The 22,525-nt window shown below is 38.2% G+C and overlaps 1 protein-coding gene and 1 long non-coding RNA gene across 4 annotated transcripts in view; one reads left to right on the top strand and one right to left on the bottom strand.

Annotated features, from left to right (window-relative positions):
* LARGE1 (LARGE xylosyl- and glucuronyltransferase 1) overlaps positions 1-22,525 on the bottom strand; it is a 283,073-nt gene that overhangs the window by 203,905 nt on the left and 56,643 nt on the right. Inside the window, exon 1 of one of the 3 annotated variants that reach the window (XM_066996856.1) lies at positions 2,456-3,012. The exons of 1 other annotated variant lie outside the window; for it this stretch is intronic. In XM_066996856.1, the coding sequence (XP_066852957.1) occupies positions 2,456-2,461 (6 nt within the window). In that variant the 5' untranslated portion in view covers positions 2,462-3,012. Of the gene's footprint in view, positions 1-2,455; positions 3,013-22,525 lie in introns of those variants that run through there. One more of the 3 variants, XM_066996869.1, reaches the window with a different exon arrangement.
* Positions 1,143-22,230, top strand: LOC106035835 (uncharacterized). Its single transcript, XR_010831583.1, has 4 exons — positions 1,143-1,494; positions 9,679-9,809; positions 19,099-19,262; positions 22,094-22,230. It is a non-coding gene; the product is annotated as an uncharacterized lncRNA (long non-coding RNA).

Here is a 22,525-nt window from a genome sequence, read left to right as displayed (position 1 = left end):
AAACGCTTCCATTAACCTTGTCAGAGTGGTCGCTTTGTTTTAAATCAAGGATTATCTCCTCAGCTAAGTGTGAGGCAGCTCTAAACCAGTATGAGCAACACATACATTAAAAGCATGTAACACAACACTAATCACGTTGGTATTCAGTTTCTATTCATTTTTTTTTTCAATTATGGCATGACAGCTTGACTATGTCGGACATTCAGCAGGAGTTCAGTGGAACAATGGAAGTAATTATGAAAACAAAAATCAAACACAATTAACTAGATTTAACTGCTCTACTATAAAAAGCTTTTCCAACTGTTTCATACATTTCCTTGCATTTGTTACAGTTAATCTTATCCCAGTAATCTTCCATTTGTTTTCTGAGCCACTGAAATGAATATGCAGAGTTAAAGCTGTTTATACACCAATCCCGAGCCTTGGCTTTGCTGTGTTTCTTGAATTAATGTTATCTAGTTCTTTCTGCTTTTCCACACTTGCAGTCACAGAGTCAATGAATATTTCTACTGTAAAGCTTCCCCCTTGGCTCTGTGTCAACGTAGCATCCATCCCTTAAGAGTGATTTTTCAGTTTTTCACCAGAGTCAAAATACAAATAAAGAAAAAAAAAAAAAAGCTGTATCTGAGCCAGTATCTTTGTACATTACTTTAAAATACTGTTAATGTGGGGTTATAACAAGTTTACTCCTTGACAGTCTGTTTTCTGTCTTCTAAGAGGATTGAAGCTCTGCAGTAGTCCAGTTCTGGAAGTTGGCTGTCAAGTGACAGATTTTTTTTGCCATACTAGAGAAGAGTTTGGTACCATAAAGGTAGGGTGTGGAACAAACCCAATATAGTGCAATAAAAGACAGTAGAATTATATTGTAAATCTCTATTTAATTCAACACCCCTTTGCTAATATACTCCACTTCTCGAGTTATTAAAACAGAACTATCACTTTAAAGGAAAACACCATCTTCTCCCTCACCAAACTCTTCTCTCTCTCCCACATGAAAGAACATGCCACAGAAACAAATCTAAGGCTCCCTTAGCTCCCAAACTGTGTAAATTTTTTTGGCATTGGAGAACTTCTCTGCTGTATCAGACTCTTAGTCCAATGGCATTGTGACTTGAAGGAAGGATTTGGAATAAATTCAGACTCAGCATCCCCCTCAGAAGCCACTTAAAAGGAACAGATTACAGCAGTTTCCAAATGCTACCAAATTTACTGTTTCTCAACTAGTTACAAGAAAGTAGTCCTATCTATAAGAGAGAAAATAGCTAGTAAGTTGACAGCACAAATGAGTTCTGCCGTGCTAACTGCTCTGGGGGCACACAGGATTGACACTTTCTGTTATATCTTCACTCAATATGTGCCATGGCTCAAGGAAAATTCTGTTAGTGACCCATTAATCAAAGCTTTCTAGAAGGTTCCAGGTAGCAGGGCTAGAAGCAATGCCACTGCAGGCCTGGGGAGCTATCCTGACAGTAGTCTGGTCACAGACAGAGAGAAGTAAGTAAATAACATGCTTTCACATTTTACCTTTCAAGCCAAGGCTGCTCAAAAGAAGGAAAGCCTGAAACTTTAAAACTTAATATCAAGGAAGAACACAATTTAAGCAACCAAATACATTCATGACAGAAAGATCAACCCTGGCTGTTATTCACATTTCATCTGCACCCCAGGAATGATAATTATTTGTCAGAGCAGCTACTGAACTGGTTTTTCAATGAGTTCTCCAAACTCAACTTTACTCCAGATCCTCTCCTGTACGAGCACACAGCACCAGTACTTCCTGACTCCCCAGGTTATCTCAGGACTCCCCAGAGTCCAAAGAGAGTGAAAGGGCCTGACTTAGTTTGCACATGGCAGAAGATTAACAAGATACTCTCCATGCATACTCAAAGTACCTTACGAACTGAGAACCCAATGTCACTGAATTATGAACATAGCGGAGATCATGGCCGATCAGAAGTAATAACTGGGGTAAAGAATCTTTCAGTACTAAAAGAATTCTGCTCCAGAATCATGATTTTATACTCAGACCACAACATTATTACATATCTGAATTTCAGGCTTAAAAAAATGGCATAGCTCCACATCTTTGCATGCATTTCAGGCCCCTCTACCTGAAATATTTGCACGAGGGGAAAAAAAAAGAAGTTAAAATAATATCATGCTGCTTGTTCTTGGCTGGAAGAAAACATCAGTATGTTGTTGCATCATTGATCTCCCTGCCAGGATACCTGGGCATTTTTCTCCTTCATAATTAATTACTGAAGTGTTAGGGGTTTGTGCATTCGTTATTTCCCTTTCTTACATATAGCGTACATGCAACCACACAGAAGACAAAGTGGTCCCTAGCTCAGAAGCAGGTCGCTACATGCATATGTAACACCTCTCTCTGATTTTGATGTTACTACTTTGCTTTCCGTCTGAAGTACTTGGATGCTTATTCAGAAGCCATGTTTACCTTCATTAGAATCTTCTATGTACAGAGCTGCTCTAATGCGGAAATTGATTAAAGATTCATGAGGAAGTTTTGCCCAGGAGAAACAATTATTGCTTCAAGTGCTCCTCCCTGACAGAAGAATCCATGTCTCTCTATGAAGCAGTCCTATTTTGAAAAAAAAATACAGAACAAAAACAAAAACACCTTTATTTTACTACACAGATCTCCAACTATAGGTTAGTTTTACACAAGGATTAGTAACACACTTAAAGCGGCTCCTTACTTGTCATATGGAAAGAAGTTGATGTTATACTTGCAGATTTCTTAATACCATTATTTCATAAAAAGCAATGCACCAAGAGTCTATCTCCTCGACTCTGACAGTGAGGGGGAAGAAACCGAGGAAGAGTGGATAGATCCTACAGGTCAAAAAATTGTTTGTGCAGCTGGCATTGACAAGAGGGATTTTGACTTCACAAGCATGGGACCCTCACTCAAGACGGGTGACTGCTAGGAAGAGATGGGATTCATCTGACCACTTAGGCAAAAATGCCTTTTCCTGTTGGCTGGCCAAACTTGTCACGAGAGCTTTAAATTTGAAAAAAAAAAAAAAAAAAGGAGATTAAAACCAACCAACTAATGAGAAAGTGGTGGATTAGGTTGACAAACAAGGTATGCTGAGTGATGTGGTCGGGATGGATATAGGCTCTTTATGAAAGACCAGTCGAGAAGGCAAGGAGAAGCAATTACTCTGTATGTCAGATCAGCAGGAATACATGGAGTTCTCCCTGGGATCCTTTCCCACTACTCACTGGTGAGACCCAGCTGGATTGCTGTGCGCATGTCTGGACTTCCCAGTACAAGGAAGGACACAAACACAGAGGTCATGACCCGTTATCCTTGTAAACACTCAAAACCCAATTGGACATGGCCCTGAGCCATGTTTTAATTGGCCCAGCTTAAAAGGAGGGTGTCAGACTAGAGAATTTCCAGTGATCTCTCCCAAACACCATTCCATGATTTGGTGATTCTACAGTTTTGTAACCAGACACAGAATACACAGTGGTCATTCAATTTAAATCCTCAAAAATTCCAGCTGTGATCTACTAGATAATACATGGATAATAATGTGGATACATGGATGGTAACGCACATAAACAACTACACTGTGAAACATGCAGAAAATTTCAGGTTAAACCTTTAACTAGTATAATTCAATATAAGCTTCACTAGGATCAATTCAACCTGCATCAGTTCACCATAAATTTGGACTGAATCTCTCATAACTAATGGAAAAGGAGTTGAATTCTTATATAGGCACCACAGCATTCACCTCATTACTACAGAATTTAAATATTACTAACACCATAAATATTTGTATCAAATTTATACACAAATAGAACAACTAATGTAATGAAATTTTCAAGAATTACTGGGAATTTCATGTTGGAATCATCAAGGAATTGGCAAATAGGAAAAAAAAAAACTCCTATAAATATCTGACTGTGCTTGAAAGCAGAGAACAAAGCCTTCACCACAATTTCAGTGCTGATTTACTAAGGACATTATCCAGTCTTTCAACACTTCTTTCCATGCTACTGCAGAGCATAAGACAGCACCGTGAGTTGTGAGCTTTTTCTGGTAAGTTTCCTGCTGGAACCCTTTTGCGTTGAGGTCAGTATTTATCCTTTCTTAAGTATTATAGCATCCAGACATGCTACAAGGACTATTTCCTTAGGCTTTCACAGGGCAGAGTGGAAAGGTGCTTTCCCTCCACTCCTTTTCAGCTGACATAGAAGCAAAGTTCTTCACAGAACGGTAGAAGTAGGAAGGAACTGGTCATCTGGTCCAACACATCCTGATCCAGCAGGGCCACCCAGAGCAGGCTGCCCAGGGCCATGTCCAGGCGGCTTTTCAAGATCTCCAAGCAGAGAGAGTCCACAACATCGATGGAAAACCTTTTCTTGTAGAATAATGTGAATGTGGTAATGTGGTGTCAAGCACTTTTTTTCTTTTTCTTTGAGTAGGGAAGGCAGCTGTGGATTTAGATTATTGCATGTTGGAGCGTTCTTGAACATTGGACAAGGGCTTGAAAAAACAGAATTTATAAGTACAGATTTCTCATGGCTTCTTATTCAGCACTACACAGATTAATGTAGGTATTAGACAAGAATGGCATGAGAGTTTAACCCAATTACACAAAGAGTACAAAAGGTGTTATCAAAGCTGAACAAAGCCGTGGAAACTAGCCTCAAGAGGAGACAATGATAAAAGCTCTTACTACAGAATCCAAATATTCCACGTGTGGAGTTAGCATTTCAATAGAATCATAGAATAATTTAGGTTGGAAGGGACCTCTGGAGGTCATCTAGTCCAATCTTCTGCTCAATTAGGTTGAATACTGTTCTTTCAAACCAACCTGTAATTTGGGTAGATCTTTACTCTTCATTTAGAAACTATCATCTAAGGAGTGGTCTGCCTATAGAAACAGGGCAGTGAGCTTAAAGTTGCTGTTCTCTCCCCGCCTTTCCTCAAATTGTAGTGATTTTCACTAACATTTCCTTGTTTCTGTGTATGAGAACTTCAGTCTTTTGTAGTATCACTGATCTCATCATTATCATCACCATTGTTCTCTGAAGTTGCTTTAATTCTGCAATTAGATGAAGGTGGAGAAATAATAAAGTACTTAGCAAGTCCCCTGTAAAGAAAATGAATATACTGAAAAGACTGACAATATTTAAATGCACGTTATTAACACTTCCACTATAAATTTGATGATAATTCATCATTTTCAAGACAGAGGGGAGGTTGTCAGATCTTGTCTAAGAAAATAAGATAATGATGATGCTGAGTGTCTCTCCCCAAAAGGATGCAGAGGGTTGTGCAGTCATGGACACATCACATAACACGAGAACACGCTCAAACATGGTGTTTGAGGCGAGAGAATTGAAAGAAAGGAAGAACATCTCTTGCTGTCTCTCCTAACTCCTTTGACATTCTAGTGTCTTTTACAACAATTTGACTCTTTCTGTGTCATTAATATAAATCCAGAGCAGAAGTAAAACTAACCTTTAGTAACTTCAACACTGGGTCTTCTGAGAGTAGGACAAATGCTGGTTAAGAGTATCAGAGAAGAATTAAGGTGAAGGAGTCCCTCACTCTCTAGACTGAAACTGTTGTTGACTGGACGGAAGTACTTCACCAGTGAGACAACAATGTAGTAGTGACTTAAAGTCTTATTATTAATATTCAGACCTTTAAACAGAATTCTGAATGACATCTGAGTTTTCTATACTGAATTCTCATTTCTGCAACAATTCCATATATTAGATCTCAGTAACAGTTTAAAACTAACAGATCCTTAAATATATCTTTACACAAACATACGTATACAAAAAACACCTATGTAACTCCAACCGATATCAAACGCAAAAGAGTACATTTGAAATACATTTTTAAGAAAAGCTAGTCTAACCAATGGAGCTGCATTTAGAATAACCCCCCGTGTAGCAATACTGTCTAATAACTTTGCTCCCTTGCTTGTTCCAGATCTGTGATCTATTACGGTTGTCCACACATCCCTGGACTCCCAGGCTTTCTCTAGAGTGAGCCAGCTAGGTCTTTCTGACGCAGTACCAGGTGAAGTTTTGAGGTCGATTCACTACAGGGACCATTCCCTACAGACAGCATGGACGAGATTGCTTCTGGCTCCCTGAGCGCTATTACAATCTCTCGGCACTGTCTCAGCAGGTTTGCTGCCTTCAGGCATTGCCATTGTGCAACGCCTCAAGAAATACAAGATATATCCTTGGCATCATGTCATGACTGGGGTGAACCGTGGCAGTTTTTTTTAAAATTGTATAAAGAAAGAAAAATAATAAGGTCTTGGGACTTGAAGGAGATCTAAGCCAAGTGTACTACACAATGTGGATGCAGCCAATCTGCTCTACAGGAGCCAAGTGCTGTGAATGATGGCCATTCTCTGCCTCTTGCCCTGCAGATCAGGATGTGCTCTCTGGAGGCAATGCCTCAGGCAATATAAATTTCAGTGCTATAGTGTCTATTTTGTTATCTACAGATGAACCACCTTATACACGCGGCAAAGCAGTATATTTTACCACAACCATAAGAGGCACAATATTTAGAATCTACTGGCTGTGTAAGCTTCAGGTACACTGCAGATATGGTACCAGTACAGACTGCAACCATTACATTGACCCCATGGCTAATATGACATCAACAAGTCAAGATATACCTCAAAACGTATTGCAACAGATAGCAATAATCACTACAGGTCACCGCATTTTATGCAGAAGAATTTTCTCAGTTGCTCATGGGGAATTGTCAGTAAGACAGCATAGAAATATAATGATCATGAAAACGATTCTAGCACATTTCTAAAAATAAAACTTTAAAACTTTTTGGTTGTTGCTAGGAGATGCAAAAATATAGGACACAACAATGCAGTTATTTGAAGGGCAACAAAAGTTGTCAGTGTTATCGAAAATGTACCACATTATTATTAGCTATAGTGAGTCACATAGATTGGTTGATTTTTACAACAAATTCCATAATACTGCTTTTCCAAGATTCACCCCTACCTATGAGGATACACGTTCATATAACAAGTTTTGTTTATTACCAAGATTATTTTAACTACTTTTTCAATGGATAAAAAGATATTAAAAAAGGCTGAAAAGAGTTTGCGTGTCCTTTTTATTTATTATTTTTTTTGCTGCTGCTGAGGACTGAAACTATAGATATAGGAAATGCTTGCAGTGATTACATACTATTGCATAGCCAAAAGAGAAGGTAAATCTTTCAAGACAGCAATGAACCTATATTAAAAGCATTTGAAAAAGTACAAGAACATCCTCAAATCAAACAGTTTGAATTTGAGTAATATTTGTTTTCCACTAATTTCTGAGCTCATATATTGCATAAACCTTTTTAGGCAATGTACAACTTGGCCTTGAAAGATCTAAAGTTAAATTTTCAAGTACTTGTCCTTATTTGCCTCAAAGTTTCAAAAAGTTTTAGCATTATTTTGTCTGTCTTGTTTTATGGAAATGTCAACCCATACCTTGTATTTGACAGTATTTTTTTACATCATGCTATTGAAAGAAACTTAAAATAAATTCCAGTTATTAGAAGTTGCTCCGGAACATCAGGTGAAGACAGCTCAAATGCAATTTCTGACTATGCTAAGAATGACAAAGCTGGAGATGAAGGACAGACCCACTCAGTGATGGAAAGCTATTTATATCTCTTCTATAATATGCTAAAAATGTCTGGTACAGTTTTAAGAATAGCATGATCTTACATTTGGTGGAATTTTGACGTAATGTTGTAATTACAAGGTAAATGGTGACCTAAGTGGCTGATTCTTTGGCCATGATTGTAATTCTTACTTGTTACCCAACCTAAAACACAGTGGGTTTCTTTCTGTAATATGCATTATCTCTAAAGTACATACCATTGACTTTGCATTTTGGTGGCATCAAGCAAAATCATTTAAATTTGATTCAATTTCTCTTAACAAGAATTGACTTTTAAAGAAAACACATTTATTCTTGAAGGGTTACAACTCGATAAAATGATAAATACGGACATTTAAAAGCTTTAAAGGTTTGTCTCCCAAACTGTACTTGAGACTATGAAAACTGGGAACTTTCCTTTTTTTTAATAAATGAAAGCTGAAGTTGCTTTAGAACTTCAAGAATTGAACTTTACATAAAATGCCACCTCCTTATGGCTCATAAGAATATTGTAGGGCTTAGCAATGCCATTACAGGCATTAATTAAAATGCACATGCCCTTTGAAAGACAGCTCAAACCACTACAGGCCACTGATCACAAATTCAGGCTGTTACCATGTAGCTTTTGAAATTTTTGGAGTCAGATTCAGGCAGGTATTCATCAGCTAGGTCTGCTACATTGCAGTGCCTTCCAAACACATTGTGTTGACAATCTGTTTGTAGACTTTAATAAACAGATGCCTTGAGTAAATTATGTCCAAAGAAATCAAAGATCTTTTAATACTTTACTGTTGAGAAGACCTTATATCAAGTACTCATACGGAAATAAGAATCCATGGTAAGACTTTTTCAGGTTAATATTATAAAGCAGTAGTATGAAGTAAAGCAGAACTTTATAGGTAGAGTCATGTCTTTTTTGCATCTAAATACTTTAGAAGAAGTAACGTTTGAATGTGCACTACATCTTGAGGTATTTTTGTCATCTTCAAAGCTATATTCAATAATATGATCAAACACCACGTGTCATTCTTCTAATACTTAAAGTGACTGGCAAGTAATTACATAAAAGAGTTCAGGAGGAAAACTGTATTTGCACAGCAGTGATAGAAGAGTTTTATCGGGCTTGAAAAAATGTGAAACACAAACAGTTCTTGGGAAAATATTATTTTACTCCTTGTGATAATGAAATACTTTATCAGTATAGACAATTTTTTTCCAGCTGTTCTCAGCCTTCATTTGAAGGTCTCAAAATTTTCTGAGTGCTTCTAACGTTTTTGTAACATAAATATTATATTACAATTATATCTAAATTAAACATCATAATATTTACGTCTTTGGGAGTCTCTGAGTGTTTAAAGTGAAAATTTTAAGAATTTAAGGAAAAATGGAGTTTACTATTACACAGCAAACCAATGAAAATGTCAGGAGAAGCATTCAAAAAGTCTAACTCCAGTGAAAAAATCTCATTTCTTACTAAGCAATACCTCAGTCCTCATTAATATTTTACCACAGTAGTTCAATAATCTTGTCTAAGTGCCACTAAGAAAGATTAATGAATCAGATCTACATGTTTTGTGTGTTTTTAAAATTTATTTTTTTTATAATGACATGCTGGATTTCCTGCTTAGTTTTTAGTGCCATCTGTGAGTTTAAGAGATTTTGGGTAAGTGTATAAAATTGTTTCACTTTGTGAGTAATAGGAAAGACCTGGAGGTATAAAAATTTAAAAGTTTATGGGGGAAAAAAAGTTCAATCAGTATGCTAATAGCAATAACATTATCAATTGAAACCCTAGAGCTACCATGACATATGTCCCAGAAATTCAATCCCCATTGTTTTTGGTGAATCAAAGTGGAAGAAAGCAAAGAAACAGGCAGTTTCAACTCCAACTGAGAAGCCAATGAATGGGTTTACACCAGAATTTTAATTCAGAGAACCACCGTCATACCTTTGACAGAAACCCCCCAGCATTCTTGTTTACTGCAGGTTGAGCTACAGGACTAAGGCATCTGAGAGGGCACAAACTGGATTCCCTTACGATGAAACAAAACCAGAAGACGTGGTCCAGAAGTGTATGCTAAAGGATGCTAAGGATGTTCAGTTGCTGGGACAAGACTGTAAGTAGCCTAGCATAAAAACCTTGAATGAATACAGCTTGTGTATCATGTTCTCACCATCAACTATTTCACTCTACAAATCCACTCCTGCTGCACCTCACTGCTTGCTAGCACGGACAAAGCTGTACCACATTAAGCTGCAGAAAAAGTCAAAAACTGCACAAAATGTGAACTGAAAACACCAAGTTTCATATAGCTGTATTAATGAGGAAGAATTCACAGGCCGTAGCACTGTCAGGAAAATCAACAGCTGTGATCAAATGCAAGTTTTTTCTTCATCTAAAAATTAGGCTATAGAAGAATTCCTTTTTCATCATCCCATTCATAACCTGTCTCATGTTGAAGCATAAGAGCTCAGCTAATTAGGTACCTGATAAAGGTAGCTTATTTGGGACATTTTCTTGCTTTTGCACTTATACTCAGCAAAGTAGGTAGAGATAAATTACTTATTTAATGTCAACTTTTTCCATCCTCAAATCTACAATTCTAAGCAGTTATTTCCTCAAAGGTGCAAATGAAAGGAATTAGATGCATTGTAACTTTGCTTCAGAGAAAAAGTTTAACTCAGACTGAAATTATACATCCTGATGTTGTAGTTCTAAATGCTTCTAAGAAAACAAATGGGTTGCAACTAAAAGGGTGCTCCATTTGAAAGTCAGCTGTATAATTCCATAAAGTGCTGGCATTTCTCAGCAATGCACGCTGAAGTGTTGCAATGCCACAGTCAGACAGCAGATGTCATGTTGTTTAGCAAGATGACTACAAGAGTCGTCACTGATGCCTCCAGGAAAGGGGAGAGGTGAATTACTCTCTCTGACTACAGTAGGCAATAAAAAGTAATGACACACATTTGCCAGTTGCAGAAGAGCATACAGTAGTCAGGCACTGGAAGAAAGCCCTGCTTAATCTTAGAAGTGAGTGGTTGGCTTTCGTGAATAGTGTGAATTACAGTAATGCTGAGCAAACAAAAACTTGCAGTCAAAATGGCAAGATTTCTGCATTTTTCCTTCTCGCAGTGTAGTGACTTCTTCCACAATTCTGCTTATGTGCCTTACTATAGGAGGATCACATGCGAGAAGTGGTATGCAAACATAGGAAGCTACAGACCTTGCAATCTAAAAGTTTCCAAAAAGAAGGTGTTCTGATCTCCACAAAACAGAGTATCAAGGCAGACTGCTAAGTGCCTTGTCTACAATGAGACAGTCTGAAACCTGTGCTGAAAAACAGATTCCAAAGAGCATCCACTGCCTTAACCAAATGTTTTTCCTTGTTAAAAGAATGATTACTTAGGGAACCTTTCCTGCCATGACAGTCTCCCCCAGTTCAACACCAGAGAATATCAACACTCACGCTCTCAGTCTCTGACCAATGCATTCTTCAGCAGCACATAGAGAAAAAATAACTGTTGAGAAGAGACTTTTTTTCAGTTCTCCTTTGTTTTTTGCATTTAACCAAGTTTTTGAAGAGATGACCCTTTTGGGGTGAATGTTTGTAGGAAGTTCTCAGTGTCACACTTAAAAAGTCATTACATTTTTACCCTCTCAAACATTTTCAAATATAGGAAAGTCTAAGGGCTTTTTTTCAAAAAAAAGGTCTAATCCACAGTCCAATGACCTGTCACATGCCCAGTATTTAATGCTGACTTACAGCTCTAGAAAACAAATTTAAGATCATTTTCAGAACGAATGATAATTTTCACAACAGTTTACAGAGATATTGAGGGATGAATTTAACTACCTTGCCAGAGTCCATCCCATACAGAGGAAACTCCGACAATTCTGCATACCCCCCAAAAAATCTTCTAGGACAGAAAACACTTGCAAAACAGCTCTCAGCTCTGCAGAGTTAATCAAAAGGCAAGAGAAACATGTTCTTTCTGTGTTGGGAGACAGTCAGGGCTACAGCCTCCACCCTAAGGATCATCTAAATCTGACCTTTTCATGTCCATGCCTACTCAATATGTAAAGAAGAAGCCAATGCAGATCTAAATTTTACCTGCCCAGTCATATTCTTTCCACTGACAAAGTACATTCTTACAATACTTAAAAATTGATATTACAATAATAATCTTGTTCTTTTCTTCCAATTTTATGTGGGTTGATTTAAGTTAACACTGCTCACTCTATGCAAATGAACAAGCACACAAGCAGCTGTGTCATGTTTATGTGCATGGACAATTTACAGAACTAATACAAAACAATGTTTTTCATTTTGGCTTTGCAGACAGGAAGTCGATGGACATTTGTATGAGCTATGGAGCTGACTTTCACAATCCAGGTCTCATGAAAACACGCACAAATTATCTTATTTGGTCAAAAATCTCTCATTTTGAGGAAACGGCTGCAGAGCTGTGACATGGGATCATGATCCTGGGGAAAACAGAGTGTAGTCTCAAACAGAAGTTATGTAAAATCCTAGGCACTGGAGCTTTAAGCAAGTTACTTTTCCTGTGACAGTAGCTGATTTTGCTTTGTGGCAAATTACAGAAAAGGAGATTTCAGCCTAAATAGGTGTTTTGCAAATAATAAGGTTACCCCTTCCTTTTCTTTTCATTACCCAAATAGGATGGTGGAGAAAGGAGCAAGAACACTAACGAAGCTGATAGGAATGACCTTACAAGCTGCTGCCAGGTCAAAAGGATCATCTCTGTAATGCCCACACATCATTAAAAATCACTGCTTTCCTTGGTAACTGGCAACTGCAAATCAGAGAGACATCCTTGTGCATTCAGTTCACACTTTTCCCCCACTCGCATCTAAGTCTGACACTATGATTATTAGTTTAGACCCTCATAATTCTCACATTTAGGTAGCGTGAAAATGTGATCTGACCCAGTGGGTGCATCATTCACCTTCACATCCTTCATGGATAGAAGGCAGTGGCTGAGAGATACACCACTTCTTTTTAGGAAGTCAGAAGGAAAATCAAAACACAGAAGAAACAGAAGAAAAAATGGAAACCTAGATTCAAATTATATAAAATGGGTTATTAGTTCTCTTTTGAAGACAGTTTTCTCATTATCGTTTATGAAATCCCTGAAAATAACACCTTAAAAAAGCATATTCATTTTGTCATTCTTTGGCTTTGCAGAAACAGGAAGTTGTAATAATAATTTAGTTGCAAAATTAACAATTTTTTTCAAAGGTAGAGGTACATACCATATGGTAGGTACATACCAGATAGAGGTACATACCATATGAAGTCCAAAATTTATTTTTGTTTGTTTTATCTGCTTTGCCACTGCGGAATGTTTCTATTATTATAAAGCCACTTTTATGAAGACTAAACAAAAATGCCCATTTTATATTAAATACTTTGAGGTTCTAGATTTGGAGACTTTCACAGGAGTTATGAGCACCCAATACTTCTGTAAAAACAAGGTCTTACAATGTCTCAAATTAAGAATTAAAATTAATACAGCTAGAATTAGCAACTGGCTTCAGATATGTAGGCTCTGAAACATTATGACCTAAATTACAATGCAAAAATAGGCTCCAGAAGAGAAAGGCCATACCCAATGCGGCACCCCTTCTCACAATACACAGAAGACAGAGTTCATAGAAGCATTGAAAGCACCTTTGACTATTTTATTTTAATTTTAATGTTTTTCCACACACTTTCATTCATTTCTGTATTGTTTGGCAAATTCCAAGAGTTTGGAAATGAAATGAAAGTCTTTTCCCCTATCTGAGCTCCAATAAAAAAAAAAAGTTTTCTTCTTCACTTACTACCTGTAGTCTTTGCCCTAGAAAAGTGATGGCTAATCAGAATACACAAGATTCTGTGCAGAATACACAATCAGAATACAAAAGATTTCTGTAAACAGAAAAGGAACATAATCTACTATCACCCACGTATACTACAAGAAAAATCCTGTATATAAAAAGGAATATTACTTTAAATCCCTACCTCCCTTTGTTTTTTTAAGCAGCAATTCATTTTACTTCATCATCACAAATCTCTTCTGGAAAACAATCAACCAGCTAACTCAAACCAACCAAAGGAACAGAACACCCACCACCCCAACAAACAGCCCAAGCCCAAAAATCATAGCGTTATAGATGACTGAGCGAACAACACTCAGAGATTAGCTGCTACTGTGCTACTGCAGAATAGGTATTGCGACTCATTTCCAGCACTGATATGCTTCCCAGAAAAATAAGCAAACCTCCAACCTCTTAAAAAAAAAAGTTTTTTCTAAATAATACATTATCTACTCTGCTTATTATGCATTTAATATACACACATTTTTCCTCTCTCTCTCATTTAGCACCAAAATAAGCAAACAAAGTCAGTATTTTTCTTCTAGCTTTTCCTTACTTCATGATGTTTTTACAAGGAGCAAAAAGGTTCTATTTTTCATGCAAAGATTCCAATTGATGAAGACCATAAAAGACAAACATAGAAGGCATGACACAGGAATCTCTTCAAGTGCAGTGCTTATCATAAGGCAACATGGACTCTTCAGTTCATTAGATGCTCCACACAGTTAAATTAGTATTTTCTAACTGGAGGGAGGACAAGGGAGAAAGGGAACACTGTAGTGACTACTCAGGCTGAGATACAATAAAACCTATATATGCCTATAGCTTCTATGATATATCTCATATTTTCAAGGGCTAGCGAATTCAAAGGGATTATAAAACTTGCTTGTACATTGGCAAAGGATGTTGCTGCGTCCCATCAATCTATTAAATGTGTAGAGATCTGTATAAGACTACAAAGAACAGAACAAATTTTCAATGGAAATATGTGTTGTGAAAGCACCAAAAGAAACAGTCAAAGAAGGACTAAGAGAAGACACTTATCGATGGCACCCCCAAATACACACCAGTCACCAAGGCAACAGCACTTCTGCATGCAGTTTCACAAGAGGTCCAGTTTTGGAAAAAAATGGGCAAAATCAAATCATTAAGAGAAGGTGGCAGGAAGATAAAGAACAGGATCGGAACTAAAAAATACCCGGGCAAGGAGACAGGACAGCAGTGAAATCAGCAATGTTGCCTACTGACTTACTGAGATGGAACAGGATGAAGAGGCCAAGATTGCAATCACTGTCAACTCCTAAAGAGTACAAAATGTGCAGTCAGAAACACCATGTGATCACCAATCAAGAAAAAAACAGCAAATATGATGAGGACTTAATAGTTGGCATCTCTTATCCTACATGTCGCTACAAGTAATCCCAGTCCAATCACCTGGGCACATCTTCATTATTCTGGAGATGTGAGTAAAAGCAAAATCTGTGAAAGAGAGTGTGAGAGAGGAAAACCTTTTGTGAAGTCTTTCCCTTCTATAGGGCTTCTGCATGATATTTTGTTACACTAGTTGCACAAATTGTGAGCATACATGGTCCCAGGGCAAGGACACTAGAGAAAGTCACTGGATGCTCATGGCAATAGCTTAGTATTGTCCCTTGCTGCATATGTGAGGGTGCTGGGGGATGCTGAATCATACGATCCCATTCAGAAATGCACACTTGCTGCATGGTCTCATGTGAAAACATATGCCACATGATCAAATAACTATCCCTAAGCATCTTACATGCTGGGATTCCAGTAATTAGAGACGTCTGTTCACAAACTGGAAAAAAAGAGATGTGTGTCACTCAAGTATAAACACTCTTGTCATGCGAGTCCTTTCATGCTGTCTTCTATAAAATGAACTGCTGGGAAAGGATAAAGCAACTTAATGTCCTAGAGCCACTAAAAGCCACCAGCTCTACTGTTAGCACTGGTACTAATGCAGTAATCAATTGCCTTTTCCTACACTTTAGTCTCAGCCAGTAAAGCCCCATACATCAATGCTAAAACCAGGCAGAGTCCTTCCTCCAGTGGCATCGGGCCAAAATTTGTGATGCACATGGATTCAAGTCTACCCCTGCTGTCGCTGTGAAATTCCATACAGTCATGGTGAACAACAGAGTGACAGCCATGAAGCAGCTGTGGATTTGTTACAATTCAGTTAAGAGCAATCCGAGGAACATTTCTGCTCACCCTCCTGGTTTCGTACTCTCCACAGAAGGAGCCATGCTTACAAATACATCACACATTAGCTTATTGCTATTATTTAGCTTATTGCTCCTACAAGCACTAACAGCCAATAGATGAACTCTCCATTGAATCTGATGGAATAGTAACAACTTTAAGTAAACAGTTATGATGGCCCCCAAGAGCTTGAAAGCTGAAAGACAAAACAGGGAGATGTTCCGTATCTGCAAAAGTACGGGTAGACAAAATTGTTGCAACACTGATAAACAAAGCATGTTATATAAGTAGCTTCATACGCTGTAAATACCTGATGCATAGTTAGTGCTTTACCAGCATGCACATTAAGTATTGCTGTTTGAAGTTTTAACTCACTAAATTACAGCTCCCAATACCCTGCCTCTTTAAAGAGCTTTTTTCCTTTGAAAATATTACAATGTAGGATAAGGCAACATTTCATTAACATGCAAGTGCTGAAAATAATAATAATGAACAAACACCGGTCACATTCTGCAACAGACAGACATTTTTATTTCATTAAAAAAAACTGTAAAAAAGAGCCTTAAGAGAAAAGAAGCAGTCTATGTTTGCTCTAATGGGAGGTAAAGAAAGAACAAAGGAACTTCTGACCCCAGGCACAGCCAAAAATAAAAGGAGCAATGTGGCTTCTTTCTTCACACAATTGCTGACTCTGTACTCACTTATTCCCATTACATATCATTCAGATATGCAAAGGAGCTGGTAATTTCTTTAGGGGAGATTTTTGCCATGTTATTTATTAGCTAAGAAATATTTCCTGACACATGCTGAATTTCTGACAGACTTGCTTGGTTTTGACTCAGCCTTCTGATAATTACACAGCAACAGTGCCTATGAATACAAGTAATTTCTGTTTGCTTCTTACGCTATGATTATATTCCAGTTCTCCTGATAGCACTTACTGAGTCATTTCAAATACGATTTATTTTTTTAAAAACTTTTACCAATTCATATTACTTGTGGTTTTTCGGCCTGTTTGTTTTGTCTTAATCTCAAATAATAGTAAAAATTTTAACATCCACGAAAATGGCTGTATAGTGATTAAAGGTATTGCAAAAATCCTCTGTAAGTAGAAATAATGTTTCCTCACACATTATACCTCAACTACTGTACCTCTTCTCAGCCTTCAGTATTTTCTGCTACTTTACTCCTACACAGAGAAATACAGTTCCTAAGGCGGCAAGGCTTTTTGAATGATTGCGGGCATCTAATTTCTAGTCCTGGTCATACCTAGCATTTTTGTGCAATAACACCTTGCCTTTCCCCACTTGTGTCAGATGCCACCAGCGGGTTGGTCCTTTAATCTGCTGGATTTAGTAAAGGAAAGAAAAACGTTGGACACTATGCTGTACATGGGAAGAAGACACATTGCTCAGCTGCTACAGGGACAGAAGACTTTTTGCCAAGCCTAGTAAACTAATCCATGCCCTCCTTTTTCACAGAAGGACACATACCATACAGGCCACTCACTACACAAGTTGACACAATGGTCTGACATGATGAAGCCAAAAACATTTGAGATGCCTGGTCTTTTGGGCACTGCATAGGGACTGTAGTCCAAATCTAAACATGCTTCATATGTAGCTGTTTAAAAATTCATTTGATTAGGACTTCTTTTGCATATACATGAACTCCACCTTGTCTATTCATTACCTAACGCTATAAAAAAATGAATCTCCAACAAAACACTAGGATAAGTTAAGCGATTAGCTTGGTAGCTCTAGGCTAGGCTTAGTTAAAATACCATGCCTGAGAGGATAAAAACAAGTGCAAAAAAGTTGGAGCTTTGTGCAAAGCAAAAAATTTGCATCCAGTTTGATGATAGAAGATGCCTGGCACTAAACTTAAAACTATGGTCATGAACCATTAAGCCTAGGCCCTATCCTTGATCATTTTGAGTGTGTACATTGTTTATCTTTGAATTCTGCTTTCTTTTTTTTGGATGCTTTGCACCAAGACTTTATTGATCGGACAGCATCATGCATATAGGTATTAAAACACTACAGAAGAGCCCTAATTTCTTTTCAAACTATAACTGACAAAGTCAGCACGACAATTAGCAGGAAAATGAAATACTCTAGCAATCTGTTTGGAAATCTAGACATTAGAGAATGACTGAAAAAGCTGTAATCACCTGGTCATTTAGTTGAGAATATCCTTATATATATATATATATGTATGTATGTATATATATATATTTAAACACAATCAAACATTTTAAAGTCTTATAACTCCTGTGGAGCAGTGGAAGGGAACAGGTGAGCCAGAGCAATAGGGGAAAATAGAGAAGGAACTTGAGAGAAGTAGGATACTGAAAGAGCTTTGATGGGGGTTCTAGCCCTTTCCTAGCACTCCCACTTAGGTACAGAGACTGAGGAGCCAGAACACCCTGGCATGACATATAAGCACTGCAGCTAGCTAGAGCATTGACAGAGTGACTTTTCAAGCAGTTAGTCTTCTATGATCTCTCAGAAAATAAAAGATTGTTATCAAAGGCAGCTCAGCTCTCTGGAAACGGAGCAGCATTGACAGACCAGAGACATAATGATCTCTTCCTTGCAGTAGGCATACTTGCACTGCACAGTTGAAGAATATACTAGAACAGACTGGTGCATTTGTTACTCTTATGCAGCGAGTTAGTTAAGGGTTAACCATGCCTCCTAGCAGTGGTGAAATCTGTGACAAGTAGCACATAGCTGACTTCTTTATTGTTACAGAAATAACACACTGTCTCATTTTTAAGTGTTGGTAAGCTTTGATGAGTTTGTTTACTGTGTCTGCATGCAATCCATCCACATGTAGTTCCTGTATTTCTTATTCAACCTCCAGTTCTGTTCAGCCTAAGCAAAGGAAGGTATTACATTCTGTCTCATGGTGCTCTTGGTGATGTTCAGCATTTGTACAATTCCTGATTTTTGGAAATTCAGGAAATACAATGTTTTTCACACCTAGTACTATATATTATACGTTATGGGGTTAGTTTGCACAATCCGTACTTCTAGAAAGCTGGCCACACCATGTTTATCATGGACATTAAAACAGCCCCAGCTAATATCACAGAATTCCAGACAGTTATTTTTAATTTATTCCAAATTCTCTTTTAAATGGTGGGAAAAGAAATGGCGGGAAAAGAAATGGCAACTACACGGCACTTTGTCCCAGCTTGCAGTACCATGGGTCCCATTATGTCAGCTGCAGTGGGATCGGAGGGCAGCTTTCTGCTACGGGCAGCAGAAGATACCTGCCATCCCTCTTCTCTGCAGGAGCTCTCCAACCTGAGGCGGTGGTGCATTCTGCTGCTGAAAGCTTCTGGGAGAAATTACCTGCTGCTTTGTGTGGGATAGCAGACAGTACAACCACCACGGATATCCCAAAACATAGATACAGCTTCTGTGGCTACTGAAACTGCATCATTATGATAAAACAGGTTAGTAACTGCATACAAATCTTTTTAGCTTAAGCTTCTATCTCCTTTCCAGCTCAGTTCAGTAACTTCTGGAAGGCCATACTTCCAATAGCTGTTATGATTTTTTTTTCTTTTATTGTTAACAGATTTTTGAAATAGTGCAATCACTGCAGATGCACATTTTGACTATGCTACGCCTATACATTCTGGGCAGCATCTTCCACTAACAAAAAATCAATGACTGCAACTACACTAAGTGTACATCACAAGAACTTCTTGTCCATCATTACTGCATATTTCCTGTGCTTTATCTGTTCAATCTTACAAGTAGCAGTAATAAATGTTGTAGCCATAACTCTCCTTGACAGCATCATATTTAAGGTTGCACCCTTTCAAAATGTGTCTTGTAGAGATGATATATTAAATGGAGTATTTGTGGCATGGATGGAGCTGTCTGTCCTTCTCAGTCAAGGGAATGGGAGAGTGTTTGAAACAAAACCCTCTGAGCACAGGAAAACCTCATGTCTGTATTCCTGATGAGATAGGCAGCATAAACCATAAAGTGCAAATTGGGGAGCATGTTGTTTCATCATGGATGTGTGCCAAATGGAGATGGTATTGCTACAGGAAAGGACAAAAGCGGTGTAATAGCAGTGGGAGATGTTTGTATTTAGAGTCTTTGCTGTGGATTATCATAAAATGGTTTGGGTTGGAAGGGACCTTAAAGACCATCTAACTGCAACCCGCCTATCATGGGCAGACACACCTCCCAGCAGACCAGATTGCTCAAACTTAAACTATGGCTTTGAACACTTCCAGGGATGGGGCATCCACAGCTGCTCTGGGCATCCTGTTTCAGTGCCCCGCTACCCTCACAGTAAAGAATTTCTTCCTAATATTTAATCTAAAACTACCCTTTTTTAGTTTAAAACCATTACCCCTTGTCCTGTCACTACACTCCCTGACAAAGAGTCCCTCCCCAGCTTTCCTGTAGGTCCCCTTTAGGTACTGGAAGGCTGCTATAAGGTCTCCCCGGAGCTTTCTCTTCTCCAGGCTGAACAACCCCAATTCCCTCAGCCAGTCTTCATAGGGGAGGTGCTCCAGTCCTTTGATCTTCTCCGTGGCCCTCCTCTGGACTCCTTCTAATAGGTCCATGTCCTTCCCTCTTGTGCTGGGGGCCCCAGAGCTGCACACAGCACTCCAGGTGGGTTCTCAGAAGAGCAGATTAGAGAGGGAGAATCACCTCCCTCAACCAGCTGGGTCATGCTTCCTTTGATGCAGCCCAGGATATGGTTGGTTTTCTGGGCTGCAAGCACACAAAATACCATACTATTTTAATAAAGGATACATCTTGCATATGGAGCCCATAATCTTGCATTTTCAAATTGATTCAGTATGTCTCCTATGGTAATTTCTATCAACAACTTTTCCACTGAAAGTTTGAACAAGTTACTACCTCACAAACGCTGTCAGTGCAGTCCAGAGCACTGGCTTTAACCCTGCAAATAAAAACGTGCATGTCTTCTTCTCCATCTTCTACCTAAAATAAAAGGCTCAGTATTACCTACTGTCAACGCACCCTTCACCAGCTCCAAAAGAAGATGAGCAGAACTCCCCAAGGATCATCAAAACAAGCCTGCAAATACACTAGGTCTGGCTCTACACAGCTGTAGTTTCCAACTGTGCAACTACAGTTTCAGATCAGTCCTTGTAAACCACTGTTCTTTACCACTGAGGCAGTTGACAGTGCTGTAGTAAAGCCAAGTTAAAGGAGAGAAAAAGAAAATGGGAGGGGGGGGAAGGGGAGGGACATGACATAATGGAGACTGCTTCAGGGAGAAGATGCTGAAAAGTTTGAACCATGTTAGTTTACCCAACAAACCCCAAGCATTCACATGTTGTAACAGTTTGAAAACTTTATTTTTTAATATGGATCGCAAAGCTCAATAAAAAACTAATTACTTTTTTTTCTTTGCAATTAACAAAGTAATTAAATCTAAAATAGCAATTTGGACCAGGTACACCCACCCAGACATCTCTAGTGTTAGTTAGAAGACAACGAGCTAAATCCTTGTTTCAGAATCCCGGAATTGCAGCATGTGCCAGAATTTTACTTTCTTCTTTTCCTACAGTGTTTCATCAGTTCTGATACTGAAAAGCATCTTCTTTTACAATGAAATTACAAGAAAGCAGATCCAAATCCCATGATGTGCCCACAGATTTGATCTGTTGAAACTAAGAGACAAACTGTTGATGCCTCAAGCAGCGTATATAATTCAGCTATAGTTCAAGAGAGGCATTTGTTTCAGTCTTCAAGAAAAAAGAAAAGTATCATGCACTGTCCAAGATCAAATTGATTTATTGAATATAAATCATGTGTCATAACCATTGACAAGTGGCCACAAAAATGGCCACGACTCTGTCTATATGAATAACTGCTGCAGTTGGCTCCCTGTGTAAAAAACAGGATGTGAGGTATCAATGATTTTTTATTTTTATTTTTTAAATTAAAAAAGGCTTACACGGTTATTCAATCTGGAAAGACTGAAAAACACGGCTTGCTTGGCACAGATTTCCAAAAGGTTCCAAAAACATGATGTTAGCAATTGCCATAGGTGTGAAAGGTGTCCCTCTCAGAGAAAGCTGTTTTTTCAGCTTAGCTTTTCATGATTTTTTTTCCAGCCAGGAAATATGCTTTTGTATCAAAAAAACTTTTTGCAGGACAGGAAGTTCTTTCAGGATTGTGACTTATCTGGTTTATTACAATTATGTCTATGAAGTATTCTAAAAATAAGTATAAATATAATATATACATATGAAAATATATTAACTTGTATTTATTGTTCATACAGGTCCTTCTTCAAAAGGACAGCTCGAATGGGAAAGAAACTAAACAAAAAACCTTTCCTGAGTACAATTATACCATTCCACTACTAACAGAAGGAAGAGGAACAACCATTTTCGTCTCACTCCTGTGCTTGTCCCTTCCCCACCTTGTCCTAATTCAAGACAGCTTTAATCTTAACCTGTTTGATGCTGCAGTTAGACTTAGGACATGCAAATACGTAGCAAGAGATGACATACAGTGGCTTCAGGCTAAGTGGGAGGTATCTGGTGCTGCAGGTTAGAGAGATGCTCCCTGAAAATCTCAAAGCATCTCTTCTATCAGCCAGAGGAACAGCTGAAGCAGCAGCAGCTGTCCAAGAGTTATTTTGGGGGTTAACAGGGAGTGTTTACCATATGTGGAGAGCAGATAGATGACCACCCAGCTGCCTTTCAGTCAC

Source organism: Anser cygnoides, chromosome 1, assembly GCF_040182565.1.
Source record: "Anser cygnoides isolate HZ-2024a breed goose chromosome 1, Taihu_goose_T2T_genome, whole genome shotgun sequence".
NCBI lineage: Eukaryota > Metazoa > Chordata > Aves > Anseriformes > Anatidae > Anser > Anser cygnoides.
Note: the sequence above shows the minus strand (reverse complement) of the source record. Positions and strands in the feature narration are given on the sequence as shown.